The 23,676-nt window shown below is 38.6% G+C and overlaps 1 protein-coding gene across 2 annotated transcripts in view; it reads right to left on the bottom strand.

Moving 5' to 3' along the window:
• Nucleotides 1–23,676, bottom strand: part of HDAC8 (histone deacetylase 8) — a 238,984-nt gene that overhangs the window by 166,418 nt on the left and 48,890 nt on the right. For both annotated transcript variants that reach the window (XM_061409713.1, XM_061409712.1), the window contains exons 5-7: nt 5,928–6,040; nt 2,109–2,186; nt 1,418–1,526 (exon numbers count right to left, since the gene is read on the bottom strand). In XM_061409713.1, the coding sequence (XP_061265697.1) occupies nt 1,418–1,526; nt 2,109–2,186; nt 5,928–6,040 (300 nt within the window). The remainder of the gene's footprint in view (nt 1–1,417; nt 1,527–2,108; nt 2,187–5,927; nt 6,041–23,676) is intronic.

Raw genomic sequence — 23,676 nt, 5'->3', positions numbered from 1 at the left:
AAAAAAAAAGAGCCTTTTCAGTTTGACAATACAGAGGTAGTAGCCAGGGCACATGATCAAAATATGAAGAGGCTACTGCTACAGCTGATGACCTGACATGCCAAATCTCTTGAGCTAAGAGGCACCTTTGGACCATAAAGTTTTTATTTTTTAATACTTCTACTTTGTTTATACAACTGCCAGTTGTGACGGCCAGTGCAGGCTCCTTTGGGAAGCCCTTCTTTCCACCAGAATGTTGGGAGAAATCTGAGCCAAGTGGGAGAGGGATCAAAAACACCTCAATCCCCATTACTTACCTTATGCTGACTTGCTGACTTTCTAGTCAGACTCACTTCTCTACTGCCAATGTCAGCAATGAATTTGTACCTGAGCGATCCCAGTTTTTTATGAATATGAGTTTAGCCACCCTTTCCTCATTGTGTAGGGCTTTTTAGTCCCAGTGGTCTGGTCTACACCCTGGCTCTAAACTGTCTTCCTACAAGTGGCTCTAATTTAATCTCTAACTATATTGCAAAAAAACTATAATTTCTGACTCCAATTTTAACACAACTGATAGAACTCAAGAACTCTCTAATATTGACACCAGTGGATGGAAGCAGATCTCCGTAATGGAAAACAAACTGCTGCTGCTAAGTCGCTTCAGTCGTGTCCGACTCTGTGCAACCCCATAGACGGCAGCCCACCAGGCTCCCCCGTCCCTGGGATTCTCCAGGGAAGAACACTGGAGTGGGTTGCCATTTCCTTCTCCAATGCATGAAAGTGAAAAAATAAAGTGAAGTTGCTCAGTCGTGTCTGACTCCTAGCGACCCCATGGAGTGCAGCCCACCAGGCCCTTCCGTCCATGGGATTTTCCAGGCAAGAGTACTGGAGTGGGGTGCCATTGCCTTCTCCATAGGGGGTGGCTGTTGCTGCTGCTGCTGCTAAGTCGCTTCAGTCGTGTCCGACTCTGTGCAACCCCATAGACGGCAGCCCACCAGGCTCCCCTATCCCTGGGATTCTCCAGGCAAGAACTCTGGAGTGGGTTGCCATTTCCTTCTCCAATGCATGAAAGTGAAAAGTGAAAGTGAAGTTGCTCAGTCGTGTCCAAATTAGCGACCGCATGGACTGCAGCCTACCAGGCTCCTCCGTCCATGGGGTTTTCCAGGCAAGAGTACTAGAGTGGGGTGCCATTGCCTTCTCCAATAGGGGGTGGCAGGTAAGATCAAACCGATAGTCTGGCTCTGGTCCAAACACTCTGCTCCCCCATACAGGGGCTGGCTACCTGATCAAATAAGCATAGTGAGCAGTGTACAAATGGTATGTGGGTATATAATAGCTTTTTAATTTTTTTTGAAAACAAGAATTCTGTGAGATTAGAGGCCATTTCATCTAATAGAAATGTAATGCGCTTGTTACTGGCTCAGCACTGCTGTCATACCTTTCACAGATGTGGTAATACCTCTCATCCTGTATGCCATCCTGAATGGGCACGTTTACACTGTAGTACCGTCCCTTCCCTAGGCCAACATCAGACACATCACCTGTTCCTGTCAAAGAGAGGAGCACCAAGAACAGTTTTAAGAACATGAGAATTAGAAAATATGAAGGCTTCTCTGAGTAGGAATTCAGAAAAACAAAAGGTCAATTAAGAGAACAATTTGAATGAACGATGGTTTCTAAGGGAATGAAATTAGTGAATAAGAAAAAACTTGTAAATAATGTCGGGGAAGTAGGAAAATCGTAAGAAAATAAATTAGTCTCCATCTTGCTGGACCAAATGAATGAAAAAAGAGAGAAACTTCTCTTCTTGACTTCTCATACACCTTAGATTGACATAATATTAATATATAATTGCACTTATCAGGATGTTGGGGGTTATACAGGCTATCTGATAGTCCGGTAAGTGTAAGTGAGCTCTCGACAATCAATGAAAATCATCTGGAAAAAGCAGCAGCGTTACATTCCTTTTATCATTGTCACCTGAAATGACCTCTGTTAAATTTTTGCATGGGGTAGCACCAACAAGGTATTCACAGCATGTAGCTATCCAAATACAAGATATAAGAAATGTATAGAAGAACTGCAGTATTTATTCCTCAAATGTAACACTGAGCACACAGATCACTTGCCTGGGAAAAATCCTGGAGAGAATTTGTGCAGGGACACCGTCATGACTTTGGAGGTGAAACTGAAGGCATCTTCTACACCTATCAGAGAAAGAAATGGCAGAAGAAACACTTTATAAGTGCAACTCCTGTTTTCAACAACTGAAACTCTAGAAAGCAGCTGGAGGAAGGAAGAGCGAGAAGGTAGCAATAATAAAGCTAGCAAGCTGTGGAATAAAAGGAACAAAACTCAGGTCTTGAATCTCTGTCATTATAGGATGAGCTAGAACTTTGGCCCCAAGTGAAGTTAGGGTTCCTTTTCAAATTCATTAAAATTAAAGCTGGACATTTCCAAGCAATGGGGATGCCCAGGCTGTCTTTCACAATGTGTTCTAAAAGGTAGGGAAGGATTAGAGCTCAGAATTGATGTATTATCAACAGAGCTGCATAAAGGAAACTGGCACCATCTTGGAAGTTTTATATTTTGTTTTGTTTCATTGGTTCTAAGTTACATTCTTGGGATTTTTTTTCAAAGAAGTACAATATGGCAGCCCTTTGAAAAACATCATCTATACCAACATTATGCACTACACAGTGTAAATCTAACTTTAAAATGCCTTTCTATAATACAGATTTGGTTATAAATGCAATCCACCCAAAGTTCCATGTATACTAAGTACATGTTTCTGGCTATAACATGGAAGGCTGAAAGTAGCCCTTAATAGCAGCTTGATGACAGCTTTTTGAAGCCTGGAAAAAGATAGAAGGAAAACCTTCAAGAAAGGAGTTTCCTTTTCATTTTAACAGAGTCAGAAAAAAGAGGCCTGGGAGATAGATGATGTCTCTTCTAAGCCACGACTTATTCAGATACACACCCTGCTTACCTCTACACTTTTCCTCCCAGAATCACATAATTGTCATACTGTATTCAGATAATCTGGTTGTAAAATGGGAGGACTGTTAGCAAATTCATGTATTACCCTCTTTTATACTTCAAATAAAGAAATTGTCTGTTTACTTAATGCTTCAGTCTTCTTTAGAGGCCAACAGAGACCTTAAAAAATATTAACTCTATTTGTATATCACAGGTATGTTTGAATTTCCCAAGCTTTATGCTTTGCCCTAGGGAGGCAGTTAACAGCAGTTAAAGGCTCCAGGCACAAAGCATTAAGTAAACAAAAGAAAATAAATTAAACTAGTATTTTAACTTAGAAATGGAAGTATAAACAAGTACAAGTCATGAAAATCCTGATTATCTCTCCATCAAGAAAGGTGGTATTGATTTATACTTCTCTCAGTGGTGTATGAGAGTTACCCTTTTTCAACGTCATGACTGACACTAGGTATTATTCTTTTTAATCTTAGGCAGAAAGAATGTTCTTGTTCTAATTTGCATTTCTCTGAGTCTTAGGGTGTTAAGCAACTTTTCATTTGTTTAAGAGCCATTTGTATCACTTCTCATGGGAAATGCCATTAGGTGTTGTTAGAAAATCATACTTTAAGAAAGGACATAGAGAGGAGGATAAGGGGCTTGGTGTGAAAGGGAAGAGTGGCTAGGTAGCTGAAAGAAAGTGAGGATGGGGTAGGGGTGCTGGTGAAGCCACTGCGAGGTGCTAGTTATGGAATCATGGGAGATTTAAAATAAACCAAATGTGTAAGTGTTTGGAGGTGGGGCAGGGGTCACTGGAAGGGAGGTGCTGAAGAGGGGAAATAAACTGAAATGAAACACACCATAAAAGTTGGCTAAAACAGGAAACTCTAAATGGTGCAGAAATAACATTGCAAATGGAAGAATGGTTTCAGGTGACAGTCTTATTTCATTCATTCTTACATGGTTCAATAGACTTGATTCTATTCTTGAACTCTGATACAAAGAGTTTGAATTTCATAATCACTCATTCATTCAACAAATATTTTACTGAACCACTACTATAGGCATAGGTCTGTTTGTTCCTGCCACTGTGTAGGACAGAAAGAAGTCAATAACTTGATCTGTGCTCTGGAGGAACTGAAAGGTTCTATGGGATGAGAAGACACAGACACATTAAAGAATTCACTAATAATACAATATATAATTAAATATCAAATCAGTGATAGAAACAATACAGGACATGAGCAAGGGGAGAAACTACTTGGACAGGAGTGGTCAGAGCAGATTTACTACCAACTTGAGCTCTTGGGCAGAACTGGAAGATATAAAAGGGTAAGAGAAGGCAAAACTAGGTTAGGAAAAAGAACCACAAAGTCAGGAAGGTGGGAACAGTGAGATGTGTCCGGGCATCACTGAGTACAGTAGCATAGACAGCAAGCAGTGAGAGACAAGGCTGGAGAGAGGAAGTGTGGCCTCTTTGAGGCAGGCCTTGAAACACAGGGCAAATAACGTGGACTTTACCTCGAAGACTACCGGTTTTCAAAGTGTAGCCTGTGGAACAACTTGGGTGTTATTAATATGGAGACTCCCAGGTTCCATACCAGACCTACTAAATCTAATATCTGGTGAATGTGGCCTAGGGATCTGCATTTTACAATTTGCCACCCCCCTCCACATAGGTCATCCTAATCTGCATTCAAGTTTAAGAACCATTGCTGTAGGTCAATGGTTAGCAAACCAAGTGGCTACACAGTATTTTAGACTCTGTAGACTACATGGTCTTTATTGCATATTTTTCTTTACAACATTGTAAAATGTAAAAAACCATTCTTAACTTGCTGATCATACAAAGACAAGCCACAGGCCAAATGTTACCCTTGTTATAAGCAATCAGCGTCTCTGAAGGGTTTTGAGCAAAGCTGTGTTTTGCATTGGTTGAGTATTATATTCATTGGACATGGTTCTCGAAGTAGTGTGTTGGTTGTTTTAACTCTTCTCTCCTCTGTTACCTTTAATTTTCTGTCACCATTCCATGGAAGCTTCCATCTAGTTGAACTACTACTATCTCTCCCACAATTTCTTCCTTCTTTTTCTTTTTTGGCAGTAGGGCTGACTCCAGCTTCCATGATATACTACTCTTATGCCTTGATTATGTTAGTTTGTCTCAAAAGATCCCTGGAAACAGGGAAGCAGCAATCACTGATGTGGGGGGCAGGAAGGGTATATTCTTAACTAGTTTTACTAGATAAGTGTTCCTAGATTGATGAAAATATATGTGACACAAGGGCTATATTTATAAGAGAAATAGAATGAGGGTAACTGTCACTTAAGCTCTACATTCTAGATGAAAGGTACACAGGAGGGCTGCATACAACCTTTTAGTGAAGTCTTCTAAGAGAGGATTAATGTGGTTAAGGCAAATTGTTACAGTCTGCTGCTACTAAAAGTTAGAGAAGATGCCCTGGGTTTGTGCAAGATTAAAAATTTTAACAACACAAAGCAAGTGGCACAGATCTTGATTACTACATGAGTTGATATCCCTGTTGGTGAAAAATTCAGAGTGTTAGTCCATCATGCATCCCTTCTGTTTTAAGAGCGGCATCAGGACGCTCAGTTCTGACTGCAGGTTTCATTTAGAACCTATGGAAGTGGCCTGATGGAGGTTACTAAGCACTGGAGTAAACGCTCAGAAATCTTGCCCTGATTTCCACTTCCTAAGATTCTCTACTGGAGAGCTTCACTACTGGAGGAGAGGGGAGGAGAAATTATAGGAACCTGGTATTTTGAAGCAGCTTGGTCAGCAAAGGAGGAACTGCATCAGTTAAAAGAATCTCTACCTGCTTTAGGATTCTCAATTAGGAAAATTTCAATTGCAAGAGGTATTTCTCCTGTTACCAGCTGCCTAGAAACAGCTTTACTGATAAAAGCCTGCCAGTCCTAGCAGCAAAGCTCCTCTGAAAGTGAAGGCTTACCATCTCCATGGTGCAGATCCAAATCCACATAGAGAATACGGTCAAATTTCCGTCGCAACCGTAATATTCCCAGGACAGCATCATTGAGATAACAAAAACCAGATGCTTCATCTCTGCAAGAAAACAAGTTGCTTTAGCCAATAGCCACAAGCAATTCAAGGGAGTCTTAATAGCCAAGGATCTAACCCTTGAGATCCATTCCCTTACAATTCCCCCTTCTTTTAAGAAAAACAAAAACATACCTACAAAGATTATATAGTACATGGCCCAGAATGGCCAGGCAATGAAGTGTTTTTGTAAACTAAATATTTAGGTTGATTGGTAATATTTTTCATTCAGGATCCCTGATTTTCAAAGATTTATAATATAACTATATTGAACAAAACAGAATATTTTTTTTATGATTCTGGAGTCATTTAAAAAAAACTGTAGTACCCTGAAGTCATCATGATGAACACAGATTACTACTTAAAGGAGCTTAAGAAAGCTAGAATCTAGAAGGGGCATTAAAGACTGTACTGATCAGCCATTTGTAGAAGGTGTTGGAGATTTGATTTCTCTGTCCTGACCCTATGACATAATCTAGAATTTTTTTTTAGTACATCTTGGACTTGTTGCTCATCAAAGCTGAGTGTAGAATGTACAAATGCATAACCTCCTGGACAGTACAGTGTGGTTGCCTTTCCATAAATGTAATTATTACAATAAATGTAATTATTACAATGATGATTGAAGCAGCCTCTTTAAAGTTTTTCTGGCTCCTTCACTTAAGTTGTCTTCACTGACTTCACTGATGTCCTTTAATATTTTTGCTATCAGTGATACCGTGTCACTTTAACCTCTTGTCAGCATATTAACCTACTCTTTTATTACTCTTCCATTAAGCCTTGTTGAGTAGATATAAAAGAACATCATCAAACATGTGTTATAATTTGTTCTTTAAGAACTCATTCTAAATGCTTCAGTTTCTTTTGCTTCTACAGACTGAATATTCAGTCCATTTTTTCCTACATTCTCCCCAATATTTTACTTGAAATAGAATTCTAGGCATAAGCATCAGTTAAAATGGCTACTATGAGACTGTGGAAAGTGAAAGTCACTCAGTCGTGTCCGACTCTTTGAGACTCCATGGACTATACAGTCCATGGAAATCTCCAGGCAAGAATACTAGAGTGGGTAGCCCATTCCCTTCTCCAGGGGATCTTCCCAACCCAGGAATCAAACCCAGGTCTCCTGCACTGCAGGCAGATTCTTTACCAACTGAGCCACCAGGGAAGCCCAAGAGTGTAAAGTCTTTGTATTGCCTACACAATGCATAAACTTCTTCATGAAATCTCTTCTATATTTCATATGCTGCACAATGCCCTGGTTCACAGGCTACGTCAATGAGACAGGTACACTAGACAGCAGGAAGTTGGTAAAAATATCACTAGACATTGGCTTTGCTCATGAAGGTGAACTTGGTGATCATCTAGTGAAAGAATAGACTGGCATTATATATGCAGCCAGACTGAAACCAGTTAGAGGAAAAGGTTTGTCCAACCTTGAATTCTCTATAAATAAGAATTGAATATGTAACTTTTAAGGTTCTTGGATGCTATTTTCCAATTATGAAAAGCTTACAATTTTTGAGTCTACCTACCATTTTACCACATCAAGAAAGAGGCAATGTGTCTTTCTACTGAAATCAATAACTTTTAGGTAGTTGGGATGGAACATTAAGTGTTTTAGGCAGAAAGAGGGAAGGAGGGAAAATACAAATCAATGCAAGACATACTTTCTTCCCTCAGAGAGCCTAAAATTAAGTTAGGAAGACAGGTCATAGCACAGAAATACAAAAGCCAAAACAAAACAAAACAAAAAAGGCAGGCAGAAATAGTATGGCATATAAAAGAGAACACAGAGAAATTCTATAGACAAAATTGACAAAGCAGAGTCATCTCATTGACAGTACTGAAATTTATCTGAGCCCTGTGCTTTTAGAAATCAGTGTGAGTAGGAAACCTCTCATCCTTTGTTCTCTGAGAAACAGTTAACTGCAAAAGACCACATTGCTCTGGCATATTCCAGAAAGAACCATTTTCATGCTTCCTCATGACTCTCATAAGACTCACAGATGATTATCTTGTTTACCTGCCTTTATAAAACTACAGGTCCCCTTTCCTTTTCTTTGAGATGTTCTTTATTAATGAACATTTCTCCTATGGCAGTAGCCTGAATATAATAATAATAATGTCTGTAATTCAGAAAGGCCTCATCACTCTGTAATATTTTCCTAATATTTTTCTTATATTTAAAGAACTCTATTCTCATTGGTTTATAGAAATAAGTGTTTAGATAAACAGAATATTTCTAAAATTCCCAGAAAATAAAGAAATTGAACTTTCAAGACTTTTAATGTTCTGAAAAAGTATTCCTATAAAAATAAGCTCAAATGTTTTAAGAATTTATGTTTGCCTAATATAGGTAAATCTTTGGCAAACAAGACTAACTTAATAATTTTGGTTTACTAAAATCAGTTATAGCTTTTCTTTATCATTGTTAAGTATAATATAAATGTGGATTTTTATTCTAGTTGGGTATATTCTTCCTAAATTTGTACACGTTTACTGATTGAATAAGCTAATGTCACCTCTATAAATGTTTGAGATTATGACAAATGCAAATTCATTTAACAGAATTGAGTCATTATTCTGAAAAACTTTATTTCAATAGTAATTATGTCAGTCTGATGATAATTTACAAGATCTTTAGGTAACTGAAGACTTTGGGTTGATACTAAATTGAGTTACTTAATGGGTATTCATTATATACTTAGATCATTTCTAGGTAAGTGAATGCATTAATTACTAAGCATAATATTGGGTTTGTATACTTTTTTTCTTATTTTTACAAGCTACAGACAGGCTATATGTATTTGGATCTGTTAATGAATATGTTCTTTTTGCCACTTTGAGTTGTACTATAAGAAATATGTATAGATATAAAAAGTGGTAGAAAGTGTTTTTTTTTTATTTTTAGAAAATCAAACTGCCAAGATTTATTTAAGTTTTTATTTCACAGAAAATACAAGTATGTAATGTAGACACTGACATGTGAAATCAAGTACAAGGATCAGGAAGACAAATGAAATGAACAATACTCCTGCTTCAACACTGTACTGCTTCCTGGTTTCACTCACAGCATGAATCATGTTTTTAAATATATATACATATGTTATATATTGGAAAAATTAAAGGCAACAATCATTTAGATTTACCAAAATACCAGAGAGCCTCTGAAATCTAAAGAGGATTTTATTTGTTGGGGTCAAAGTTAGCTAAGGTTTGATAGACTTATAAGATTTCCAAGAAGAACTTTAGTATCAAATATTCAGTTCAGTCACTCAGTCGTGTCTGACTCTTTGTGACCCCATGGACTGCAGCAAGCCAGGCTTCCCTGTCCATTACCAATTCCCACAGCTTTCTCAAATTCATGCATAGAGTCAGTGATGCCATCCAACCATCTCATCCTCTGTCATCCTCTTATCCTCCTGCCTTCAATCTTTCCCAGCATCAGGGTCTTTTCCAATGAGTCAGTTCTTTGCATCAGGTGGCCAAAGTATTGGAGCTTCAGCTTCAGCATCAGTCCTTCCAATGAATATTTAGGACTGACTTCCTTTAGGATGGACTGGTTTGATCTCCTTGCAGTCCAAGGAACTCTTAAGAGTCTTCTCCAGCACCACAATTCAAAAGCATCAATTCTTTGGGACTCAGCCTTCTTTATGGGTCCAACTCTCACAACCATAAATGAAAGTGAAACTAAGTGAAAGTTACTCAGTCGTGTCCAACTCTTTGCAACCCCATGTACTTATACAGTCCATGGAATTCTCCAGGCCAGAATGCTGGAGTGGGTAGCCTTTCCCTTCTCCAGGGGATCTTCCCAACTCAGGGATCGAACACATGTCTCCTGCATTGCAGGCAGATTCTTTACCAGCTGAGCCACAGGGAAGCCCAAGAATACTGGAGTGGATAGCCTATCCCTTCTCCAGTGGATCTTTCAGACCCAGGAATCAAACTGGGGTCTCCTGCATTGCAGGTGGATTCTTTACCAACTGAGCAATCAGGATGGCCCTGATACACCCATACATGACCGCAGGGAAAAAACATAGCTTTGACTATATGGACGTTTGTCAGCAAAGTAATGTCTCTGATTTTTAATACACTGCCTAGGTTGGTCATAGCTTTTCTTCCAAGGAGCTAGCGTCTTAATTTCATGGGTGCAGTCACCATCTGTAGTGATTTTGGAGCCCAAGAAAATAAAGTCTCTCACTGTTTCCATTGTTTCCCCATCTATTTGCCATGAAGTGATATGACCGAATGCCATGATCTTCGTTTTTTGAATGTTGAGTTTTAAGCCAGCTTTTCCACTCTCCTGTTTCACCTTCATCAAGAAGCTCTTTAGTTCCTCTTCACTTTCTGCCATAAGGGTGGTGTTATCTGCATACCTGAGGTTATTGATATTTCTCCTGGCAATCTTAATTCCAGCTTGTGCTTCGTCCAGCCCAGCATTTTGCATGATGTATTCTGCATATAAGTTAAATAAGCAGCCTTTCCCAATTTGGAACTAGTTAATTGTTCCATATCTGGTTCTAATTGTTGCTTCTTGACCCACATGCAGATTTCTCAGGAGGCAGATCAGGTGGTCTGGTCATCCCATTTCTTGAAGAATTTTCTACAGTTTGTTGTGATCCACACAGTCAAAGGCATAGTCAATAAAGCAGAAGACATTCTTCTAGAACTCTCTTGCTTTTTCTATGATCCAATGGATGTTGGGAATTTGATCTCTGGTTCCTCTGCGTTTTCTAAACCCAGCTTGAACATCTGGAAGTTCTTGGTTTATGTACTGTTGAAGTCTGCTGCTGCTGCTAAGTCACTTCAGTCGTGTCTGACTCTGTGTGACACCATAGACAGCAGCCCACCAGGCTCCCCTGTACTTGGGATTCTTCAGGCAAGAACACTGGAATGGGGTGCCATCACCTTCTCCACTGTTGAAGGCTAGCTTGGAGAAGTTTAAGCATTACTTTGCTAGCATGTGAAGTAAGTAAATAAGTAAGTGTTAGTCATTCAGTCATGCCCAACTCTTTGCAACCCCATGGACTGCAGCCCACTAAGCTCCTCTGTCCATGGGATTTTCCAGGCAAGGATACTGGAATGGGTTGCTATTTCCTTCTCCAGGGGATCTTCCCAACCCAGGGATCAAACTCAGGTCTCCTGCACTGCAGGCAGATTCTTTACCGACTGAGCTACAAGGGAAGCCCCTTGTACCTAGCATGTGAAATGAGTACAATCAGTAGTTTGAACACTCTTTGACATTGCCTTTCTTTGGGATTGGAATGAAAAAATGACCCTTTCCAGTCCTGTGGCAATTGCTGAGTTTTCCAAATTGCTGGCATATTGAGTGTGGCATTTTCATAGCATCATCTTTCAGGATTTGAAATAGCTCAACTGGAATTCCATCACTTCCACTAGCTTTGTTTGTAGTGATGCTTCCCAAGGCCCACTTGACTTCATATTCCAGGATGTCTGGCTCTAGGTGAGTGATCACACCATCATGGTTATCTGGGTCATGAAGATCTTTCTTGTACAGTTCTTCTGTGTATTCTTGCCACCTCTTCTTAATATCTTCTGCTTCTGTTAGGTCCATATTATCAAATATTACACTGATGCAAAACTAGATTTTGATTTTCTCTCTGCTAAAATGACAAGTTTTCTGGATTATCTGTCTTCCTTCTTTTAATAACAGGTTGCAAGTGTTTTGCTTCCTTGATAACAAAGATTCTATGTCTTACTGGAATAACCTTATATGGTTTACACTGACTTTATTATAACAATTTAAGAAAGCAAAGTCTTCTCAGTTATGAAAGAGATGAGATACTTTACAATCATATTACCTCCTATGCTCATTTTTAAGATCCTTTATTGTCATTTTGGTTAAATAGCGAACTAAGTATTATTTTTCAGTAACCCCTTATTCTATTTTAATCAAGTCCAGAGGGCCCCTGTGAAATCATAACAGATTTATTCTTTTACCTTAGAAAATGAGAGGTGCTAGAAATAATTAGGTTTATTTGATACATTACTATTGATGACATGCATGAGAAGAGTTGCCAAACCAGAAAAGATGCTTAGCCTTCCCTAAGCTAAATTTGTATAGGCAAAATGTTATTAATAAATATTTCAGGAATTATATGCTGCATAAGAAGTTCCTAGAGATTCATTAATGCCCTCACTGGCCATTATATGTTTTTATTTGCCAGAGTCCCCATGGACTTCCAGGATTTGAAAACTCTTACCTTATTTTTATCTTCATAGCAATGTAATTACCTCTGTAGGTTCAATGAGAATCTCTCTCTTCTACTTGTTATTAGGACATGATTGGAAACATTGGTTTTGTAACCACGGTCTTGCCTGGAATGTCATATTTGATAAAGATGCTCGTTAAATCAGATTTGATCAGACACTTTTTAGGAACTAAGGTTGACTTTATTGAGCCAATACATGGAAAACTCTCTTGGGAAATCTAGCCTGGTACCTGGTTTATACGGTTACTAGCCTTACAGGTGAATAAGGAAGGTTACTTCCTGGCAGGCTCTGGAAACTTAAAAACATTTTGGAGAACCTAAGACGAGAGGAGTTCTTTCAAATTCATAGGTACTGCAGGTAAAATCTTAGCTTGGTTTCCTAGCCTTAATAGACTTTAAAACTTTCAAAATGAGATTTCTTATGAAAAATTCCAGCAAAGCAAGCTTAAAGTATATATGGTAAATTAGCATTTTTGCAACACCTATATAAATAATCAGGCCAAATCTAATGAGGCCTAATTTTTATTTTTTAATATTTTTAAATTGAGGTAAAAGTCACATAATAAAAAATGATCATGTTAAAGCATACAATTCAGTGGCATTTAGTACATTGATAACACTGTTCAATCTCTACCTCAATCTAGTCTCCAAACCATTTTCACACCTCAAAAGAAAACCCTGAACTAATCAGTCATTCCCTATTCTTTCCTCTCGTGCCCCTGACAACTGCCAATCTGCATTCTGTCTCTACAGATCTACCTATTCTGGATATTTCAGATAAGTGGTATCATAGAATAACATGTGATCTTCTGTCTGCTTCTTTTATTTAGCATGTGTTTGAGGTTCATCCATGTTACAGCAATCATTAGTACTTCATTCCTGTATATGAGTAATATTCTGTTGTATGTATATACCACTTTTGTTTATACATTCATCTGTTGATGGACATTTGGGTGGTTTCCACTATTTGACTGTTGTGAATATTGCTGCTATGAACATTTGTGTACAAGTATTTTTCTGAGTATCTGTTTTTAATCCTTTTGGATACATACTTAGGGGTGGAATTGCTAGGACATGTGGTAATTCTATATTTAACTTTTGAGAAATAACCAATGTGTTTTCTACAGGGGCTGTAATTTACATTCTCATCAGCAATGTACAAGGGTTCTAATTTCTCCACATCCTCACCAATACTTGTTATTTCCTGTTTGTTTGTTTTTTTTTAATTCTAGTCATCCTAGTGGGCATGGAGTCTCATAGTGGATTTGATTTACATTTCCATGATGACTGATGATGTCAAACATCTTTTTGTGTGTTTATTAGCCATTTGTATGTCTTCTTTGCAGATATATCTATTCAAGTCCTTTGTCCGTTTTTACATTGGGTTGTTTCTCTCTTTGTTGTTGAGTTGCATGACTTCTTTACATATCCTGGATACCAGACTCTTACCAGATATATGATTTGCAAACATTTTCCTCCATTCTGTAGGCTGTCTTTTCACTTTCTTGATGATGTCCTTTGATGCACAAAAGTTTTAAATTATTATGAAGTCCAGTTCATCTATTTTTTTCCTTCTGTTTCTTGTGAGACCAACCTTAGAGTTTAAGAACAATCTTTCTAGGACTTCCCTGGTGGTTCAGTGGTTAAGACCCTATGTTCCCAATGCAAGGGGCACAGGTTTGACACCTGGTTGAGAAGCTATAATCCCACATGCCAAGCAGAATGGCCAAAAAAGAAGAATCTTTATTTGAGATTATCTTTGATCAAAAGGAGAAAAATGAATAGAAAGTTTTTTGGTTTCAAAGGAAAACTGATTCATCTATAGCATACCATTCCAGGTTATCAGAATCTAGTTATTGTCTTTGGACAATTTTGTATATCTTTATAAACTGCAGGTTGCTGATGATTATGCCAACTTTGTCTTCTGTGGTAGATGTAATTGACCTCCATTCCTGTGTAGAAAAACCAGCTTTGGTACCTATTTGGAAACTGGACTGGATCCTATTACCTTGCCCAAATTGTTGATCCTTAGCAACTTTTCAATTCTTCTAGTTTTCTTCAATATCTGGCTAATATTCTCAAATCTAACTTCTCCAAATTTTCTTAAACCTGACTGCCCAAATCCCTATTGGGATCCTATGTTGCCTTACAGCTTGCTCTCTTCTCTGGGATCTGAAGCAGTCCCGCAAACTAAAGCCACATGTACCTGGAAGAACTCATCACTGCAGCAGACAAGGCATGACTGGAAACCTCCTTGAATAAGCTGATGCCTGGACCACTAAGGAAGTCTGGAGGAATGCTCAGGTCACATACATCCTTATATGAGAGGTAATCTAGACTTTGGATACTGTCACCAAAAGCAGCTGCATCCTCCTTCCATAGTGGTCCTGCAAAATGGGTTTTCCTCCACTTGTCTTAGAATACACTTGACCTTTATGGTTTACTTCTTGGCTCTTACTATAATATAAACTTTTTCATTAATATTTTTTTACAGTTTATTTTTCCCTCTTTTAAGATGCCTGATCTCCAAGCCCCTAAAACAACTGATTTTTACCACCACCTCTCAACCAGTGGTTTTATAGGAATAACACCACGACTCCTCATGAGACTATTTCTTAGATGCCTGTTCACCCTACTCTGGTGGCTTATGATTTATCGCTATCTGGTGGCCTCTGAATTATTCAGTGATGGATGATATTTGTCTTAACCAAAAGGAGGAAATTACGATGTTGAAGTTTATCTGAGCCCTGTTCTCCCCAGAAAGTGGTGATAGTTAAGAACCCCCATCCCTATCATTTTTTTTTTTTTCCAGGAAAAGGCGAACTGCAAGTGACCATTCTACCCTGGCATATTGTTGAGATAAAACCCATCTCCAGCTTTCCCAATGATTCCTATAAGACTTGCACATGACCTCCTTATTTACCTGCCTTTATAACACCAGGCCTCTTTCCTTTCCTTTAATATATTACTCATTAATCAATCTTATCCCTATTTCAATAGCTGGATAAAATAATTTCTTCAAGTGCATTTTGTCTTTCACATCATCAACACAAATGTATTTGGAAGACAAACCAAGTTCAACATATATATTTCTGAAAACTTTGAGAAATATATCTACAGCTTTGAGGTTAGGTCATTTTTTTCCTTTACCAGAAACATATAGTTTCTTACATGACCTGGTGAACTGTAAACCACAAAGTCTATTTTAAAGAAAAAGCACAGGGCTCAGTCAACTGCATTTGCTAATATGCATTTGGTGTTTTCATGTCCATGAGGTCAGAGATCAGGGATTCTTGGATCATGACATCAAGAAAGACCCCGATGTTGGGAAAGATTGAAGACAGGAGGAGAAGGGGACAACAGAAAATGAGATGGCTGGATGGCATCACTGATTCAGTGGACACGAGTTTGAGCAAGCTCTGGGAGATGGTGAAGGACAGGGAGGCCCGTGTGGTGCGATCCATGGGGCCGCAGAGTCGGACACGACTGAGCCACTGAACTGAATAAGTCATCCAAGGTTTTAAGGTCAGGAAATGGCTGATCTTGAATTTGAATTTAGACAGCCTCTGGCTCCTCAGCCCACAAGCTTAATCACTTAACTAAACAATTTTCATATCATTCTCTCAACATCTATTGCTTATCATCTTACTCATAATATTCTCTTCTTTTTCATGTCTCTTCCCCTTTTACCATTTCAGTTTTGTAATGCTGTGAAATGAGTCTATTTTGTCAGTTTTATACTACCTCTTTACTTGTCTTTCCCAATTTACCACTTCACTACTTTTTATGGTGGCTTCTATCCCCTTTGCTATTTTCTGATTTGAGGAACTTTTGGTTAAAAAATGAACCACAACAGATCCTTCTAGGAGCAACTTTTCTATCCAGATGTCTCCTATAATAACCCACCAACTTTAATCACTTTAACTTTCAGGTTATTTGGGTTTGGGATAAATGAGTTTTTAAAATCCCCCAAAGGCGAGTAAATGACCCAGGGCCAAATCTGTACAAATTGACTTTGTGGTGGTCCCTTCCTCTATAACCCCAATTTAGCTACTGACCTAGCACCTTTGGATCTAGAATTTATGCAGGAAGATGTGTGAAAAAGGGTTAGGTCAAGAAGGCCCTACTCGTTAAAAGAAACAAATCCATTAACTGTGTGACAAAACCGAAAATGTTATCCAAGAAATAAAATAAACGTGACAGCAGCATAATTCTACACAGTTCTCACTCTCTACACAGCATTTGGCATGATAAGCAGTCACTACTGAAGACAAATGAAGACTTGGGAGAGTAGAAGTAAGGCAATATTTACCTGAAAATGAATCAAGAATACTGACTACAAATTCATTATGTTGCAAAGTGCCAGAAGGTCGCTTTTAGAATCTACAGACCATATTTCCTTTTGGATAATTATACAGTCCAAGGTAAACTAATGGAAAAAGTGCAAAGCAGTTCTATTTACCACCGAATCTTAGATAGCTTATAAACAGAACCTAACATTTGTACTACAGAAGAGTCAAAGTGGTGAGTAGGTCCCTGAAGATTGCTGTAAGATTAACTCAGCTAGGGAATAAATTGAATAGACAGGTCACGATGAACTGAATTCACTTGTTTCCTTTGGACGTGCAAGGTCTCATTTCTCTGGATCTAGCTTCTTTAGTACATTTTTCTCAGATGACACAGGTGGAATTTTCCTGTTGTAAAATATGTCTTTATTCAGTAAAGTATAGATTAGCAAATCAAAGTCTTCACTTGGCTAGTGAATTTTTTTCTTTCATATAGTCCACTTTTAGGGAAGAAAGTAAATGAGAAGAAGCCAAACAAGTTCCTAAAAGCAATTTCCCAGCATGCAGCCCAGGTTCAGCCCAGATTTCATCAGTATCCGCTACCACCAAGGATCTTATCCAATTAGAATCTAGGGCATAGGAACACTGAGTAACTAAGTGATAGCAGTAAACTTCAGCCAGCTCCAATCTACTGTGCTAACTAAGGCAGAAAAGTACAGATAAAATTTTTAAAGAGGTTAAAGAATATGTATGAAACAAAAAAAATGTGTCATGTAACTGTTCCCTGAACCAGAAAATTTAATTAACCAGAATATTCCCTCCCTGAGCACTCTGGTTAATTAAAAAATATCACTTTTTACTTTAAACTCTCATTTAATAAACTTAAAAAACCTCAATGGTTTAGACATCAGTATTGGGCTGAGGAATTAAATGTACTTTCTTCCTCCACAAGAAAAATAACATTTTAGGTATGATTGATGGAAATCGTGCCTGCTCAACCTTTTCTAGTTAAACAGAAAAAAAAAAACACAAAAGCACTGGCAAGGCAGCTGGCCCAGGCTTAATATATATGTATTTGTATTTCTGCACCTGGTCCTGGCACACAAGATGAGTATCTCAAGAGCCAATGACTTTATGTGCTTGCATCCCCAACCTACGTAATAGACCCCATTTAACTGGCTACAGTTTATATTAGGTGTGGATAGGAGGAAATGCCATTGTGTCCAGTGAACTGATCACAACCTCTTTTGAATTAGGAGAGAGAGGATGGTGCCTGCTTTAAAACTGCAGGGAATGCTTTCAGACTTTCTAGCTTCTGCTGATGCAAATCTAGGGTAACTTCTGACATACAAGAAAAACATATGGATGCTCCTCACATATTGTTTTGGCCATAGGATGAAGCCTCTCTACAACATTTGAGCATATGTCACTTACACTGTTCAAAACTTGGATTAAAAACATCTAGAGTTGTCATGTTATGTCTATGTTAATTATAAATACCCCAAAAGACAGAATATAAAATTTTTAGCATTCTTTTTACACCTTTTCTGCAAACAAAGGACTAGTTAAATTCTGAAAAAATTATTCACAATTACTGGGCTTCCCAGGTGGCTCAGTGGTATAGAATCTGCCTGCAAATGCAGGAGATGTGGACGCAGTTCAATCCCTGGGTCTGGAAGGTCCCCTGGAGAAGGAAATGGCAACCCACTCCAGTATTCTCGCCTGGGAAATCCCATGGACAGAGGAGCCTGGCAGCTACAGTCCATGGGATGGCAAAGAGTAGAACACAACTTAGTGACTAAATACACACAGACATCCACAGTTGTTATATACACATATTCTACTCAGTATCTTTCACCTGTAGATTGTGACTTCCTAGTGAAATGGTAATCATTTCTATTTCATACAAAAGGAACTTTTTGTATGAAAAGTAATTTTCATACAATTTTGCAAGAAGTAAATTTTACAAGATGTAAAGAGCCGTCCTGGCACTCACAGGCCTGGTTGAACAAGGCTTGGAATCTCTGTGTTCACCCCTAGAGAAGAGCCCTGAAATATAATATCACTGTTGGTTCCCAGTAGTCCAGGGGCCTTCTTTGGATGCTTCAGTCTCAGGCAGTCCACCTGAGACAGGACACCGTATGCAATCAGACTGTAGGAAGGTGCTAGGGACTCATTCTGTGCTCTGTCTCTGTAAAATTTGTAGACAATGCAAAATACTCTTGACCCTGCCCTTGAGGAGCTAATGACTAAGTTGAATTAAGGTATAAGAAAGACTAATGTAAAAAAAAAAAAACCCATAAGATGTGCATGAATAAGTGTCAAAGTATATGGTGTAGACATGCTTGTCTCAACTTCCAACCACCTAACTCTAAACTGGAAGCTTTCTTCTATGAGGCTCAGAGGATTTATGATCTCATTTACTCTCATTAGCACTATGTGAAGTTGGAAAAAATGGCTATTCCTCTTTTACAGTTAAGAAACAAAGACAATGTATGTCCCAGACTACTTAAGGAATTTGCCACGTGTTCCAGAGCCTCTAGCAGTGCTGTATTCCTCCCACAGTTCCCTGCTCTACTGCACCGTTACACTGCTCATTATAACATTCTAAAGCACGATTCTGACGATATCACTACCCTGCTTAAAAACCCCTCAATGAGTCCCCATGCCCACAGGAAGAAAAGATCCTTTCTTTGGCATAGGACACAAGGCCCTTCATAATTTTGTCCTTGACTGTTTCTCAGGTCTCATCTCACCATCACCCTCAAGTACCTAACACTTAACTGTATCAGACTCTTCTCCCTATCTTAAACATAATACATTCTGCAAGTCTCTGTGGCTGTGCATGTGTCATCTTTGCTTGACAACCTCCTTGCCATCTTTTAAAATCCAGCTGTGAAGATGTCCCTAAAGTTCCACCTTCTTTTCCCAGGCATATAATTGTTCCAGCAGTTTATTCAAACCTCCACCATAGTACTTAGCAAACCAGGCTGCAATGATTAGTTCCTATACCTGTCTCCTCTATTAGACTATAAACTCTTTGAGAGCAAGGACTGTACCTTATGCATCTTTATACGTCAATACCTAGCACAGTACTTGGCACATGATAGGCTCTGAAGAAAGCTTTTTAAATACAATATTGTAAAGAAATTAACCTCTAATTAAAATAAATAAATTTATATTTTAAAAAAATTAAAAAAATTTTTAAAGAATTTATAGGAATGGTGAAATGTCTAAAATATGGAGGAAAAGATTTATATTATTTATATTGAATAAAGAGAAAAATTACCTTTGGATTATACATTTACAAATTCAAATGTGATAAACTAGAAAAACAAAGGAACATATCACTAAAAAATAGAGTGATCAGTACCCAAATCAGGAAACTTTAAGGGCCCATGACTCATTGACCAATCTCCCTCTCAGAACATACAAACAGACCAACCATGGGTTTTCATAGAGGCTGGTCCTGGCTCTAGAGACATGTCATTAGTTTTTTGTTTCTTTAAATGTGTGATAGAATAGGGAGCTTTGTATTAAACATGTCTCCAAATAAAGTTAGATGTGGCAGTACTGTTTGGTAGACACACTTAAAACTGAAATGACTTGCATCAATTGGCAAAGTGGATGGATTTCTCTAGGGTGAAATTTAATATGGAAGGTAATTCACTGATGTGAAACAAATAAAGAGGGTGGAAGATATGCTGGAAGGTCATATTTGAAGGAGTTCTGAGTATTGCAGCATAGCTGCAGGCCTCCAGGAGACTGAATCTAGGAAATAAATAGCTTCTTCAACTCATGGCTACTCCCTCAAACCAATGGTCAGGCTTTAAATGTAGAAAGAATTGTTCAGGGTATATTTGTCTTTGCAGTGACAAGCACATGCTTAAGTGGTGACTGCTGTCAGTAGCATCACCTTTAAATATCGAAGACAGATATGTGGAAACAGCATGAAGGAATATCAAGACAGCAAGTTCTTAGTAGGTGTGCATGTTTGGGCAGAGGTCAGATCAGTAGTTTTTAAACTTTTTTTTTTTTTTCAAATGAAATATTATGTGGAATCCCAACATATAAAACAAACAAAATCAGCAATACTCTGGCTAAAGTGTGAGTAGCAGATGGTCATCTGGGGATCCGAACCCTATATATTTAGTAAATCCTTTACCTCCTATCGGAGAAGGCAATGGCACCCCACTCTAGTACTCTTGCCTGGAAAATCCCATGGATGGAGGAGCCTGGTGGGCTGCAGCCCATGGGGTCGCTAAGAGTCGGACATGACTGAGTGACTTCACTTTGACTTTTCACTTTCATGCACTGGAGAAGGAAATGGCAACCCACTCCAGTATTCTTGCCTGGAGAATCCCAGGGATGGGGGAGCCTGGTGGGCTGCCGTCTATGGGGTTGCACAGAGTCAGACACGACTGAAGCGACTTAGCAGCAGTAGTTACCTCCTATAGTGGCTACTGAAGCACCTCTAAAGAATTCCTGGGATCGATGCTGTAGAAAGGTTTCTACATGGAGAGAGAGGTTAGACTAGGTGACCTCTAGTTCTTTCTGAATCTGAAAGTCTATAGTACAATAATCCTCCTTATTTGTAATAAATAAAGGAAAAAGAATCTGAAAAAAGATATATATGTATCTCTAACTGATCACTTTTCTGTACACCTGAAACACAACATTGTTAATCAACTATACTTTAATAAATTTATAAAATTATAAAAATTTGATCATCTTCTAATATTCCAGATTAGCCAGGAAATCAAGATTTTATCCCATTTACAGGAGAGTCCAGTAGAGGGCAACACAAATAACTAAGAGTTTGAGGAATATTTTTCCCAGAGCTGTATCTAATTCTTAATTATAATTTTTTCATGAAGACAGTATTTGTAGTACTTTAAAATTCCCAGCAAAATTGACAGGAAAGTACTAAGATGTTCCCTAAAACCCTTTCTCTCACACGTGCATAGCCCACTCCTATCAACATCTTTCACTAGAGTGATGCGTTTGTTACAACTGATGAACTCACAGACACAGCCCATAGTTTACATTAAGGTTCATTCCTAATGTTCTACATTCTATGGATTTGGACAACTGTATAATAATAAGCATTCATCATATGGTATCATACAGAGTATTTTCATTGCTCTAAAAATCTTAATGAGGGATTACTTATTTGGCACAGGTAACAAAAGAGGCTTCTCTCTTCTTCCTCCTTTGACACACACATCTGTACTGAGCACTCACTCTGTTCTATACTCTGGGAATAATGATGAACAGATAATACAGATAAGAGCTTATTCTCAAGGACCTCACAGTGTGTGGGGGGTGGGGTTGTAGAAGCAGATGGAAAAATATAGAAACAAACAAAAAAACAACACATTATGACAAGCAATATTACAAAAATAGCATATAGTAATGTGATAGAGAGTAATGAGGTGTGGATGGGGGCTACCTCATATGGGTTGGTCAGGAAAGCTTCTCTGAATAGGTGATGTTTAAACAGAGACCTGTAAAGTGAAAAGAAACTCACCCATACAGAGACGGAGAAGTCTTCCAGGCTGAGAGAACAGCACTGTAAAAGCTCTGAGCCAGGAAAGAACTCCCTTAGCCTATTTGAGAAGCAGAAAGGCCAGTGCAGCTAAGACACAGTTAATGAAGAAGAATGGCACAAAATGAGTTCCAAAGGGACCTAATCACAGGGGCTATCACAAGGAGTATGGACTTGGTTCTCAATGAGATGGGATGCCATCGGAGGGTTCTGAGCAGAGCAGGTATAGCATCTGATATGAATTCCCTTTTCTTCTATGAAGAGATATTGTATAAGTAGTCATTAGCACAAGGTAGAATGGCGAAATTTGGTAGGAAAGAGGAAATTCAGGAGAACTACTGCCAAGAAAAGTTGAAGTGTTTTATTTAATGGTACAAAGCGAATTTCTTGGAAAGATTTAACCAAGAAAGATGACTTCTTTAGCCTTCTCATAGCTGGCAGATGTGACAATTTACCCTGGTATCACAGGCACTGGGAGAGCTGAGGCTCATAGTTGTCTCCTGACTCTTAATGTTCTTTTCACTAAATTGCTTCTAATTGCTTACAGCAATTGCCAACAGCAGTTGTGAAAGAAGGCAAAAGGCAGAAATATAGTACTTTCTTCCTCAAGGGCTCCTGAGCATTCAATTTTTCTCTATAAGAACCTACCTGAGCACTTATTAATACTTATGACTTAGTTTACCATGGTAAACCATGTTAGGCAATTTCCTTCTAGCATCTGAACTTTAAATCCCAACTTTAAATCAATCTGACCACTCAAATGTTTATTCTGCTCCCAAAGCGAGGATGACCAAAAGCTGTTGAAATAAATCACATAACTGCATATTTACACCATCACTCAATAATGGTTCCCAGTCTCAGGTGGGTTTCAAGGCTGCTTAGTCATCACTGACTTCTAATTGTCTCTTTCTCACTCCTTACAATGGATACCACAAACTCACCAAGTCCCAGTACCCTGCTCAAAAGTCCATCATGTTCATAATAAAATCCAAAGTCCTATCATGGTCCACAAAGTCTTGCATGATGGAGCCCCTGTCCACTTCTGGGCCCTATCCCTCCACTGTCCCCATTACTCTGCTCCAACACAGTGGCCTTCTTGTTATTCCTAAGAAACATCAAAAGGATAATGGTGTGCATGTCTGCAGTTACATGGTTTGCTTTTGTTGTTGTTCAGTTGCTCAGTCCTATCTGATTCTTTGTGACCCCATGGACTGCAGCACGCCAGGCTTCCCTGTCCATCACCAACTCCCGCAGCTTGCTCAAACTCATGTCCATTGAATTGGTGATGACATCCAACCATCTCATCCTCTGTTGACCCCTTCTCCTCCTGCCGTCAATCTTACCCAGCATCAAGGTCTTTCCAATGAGTTGGCCCTTTTCATCAGGTGGCCAAAGTATTGGAGCTTCAGCTTTAGCATCAGTCCTTCCAGGGAATATTCAGGGTTGATTTCCTTTAGGATTGACTGATTTGATCTCCTTGCTGTCTAATGGACTTTCAAGAGTCTTTTCTAGCACCACAGTTCAAAGGCATCAATTCTTCAGTACTCAGCCTCTTTTATTGTCCAGCTCTCA

This window comes from Bos javanicus, chromosome X (genome assembly GCF_032452875.1).
Source record: "Bos javanicus breed banteng chromosome X, ARS-OSU_banteng_1.0, whole genome shotgun sequence".
Taxonomy (NCBI): domain Eukaryota; kingdom Metazoa; phylum Chordata; class Mammalia; order Artiodactyla; family Bovidae; genus Bos; species Bos javanicus.
The sequence above is the reverse complement of the archived record's forward strand: the minus strand, read 5'-3'. Positions and strand labels throughout refer to the sequence as shown.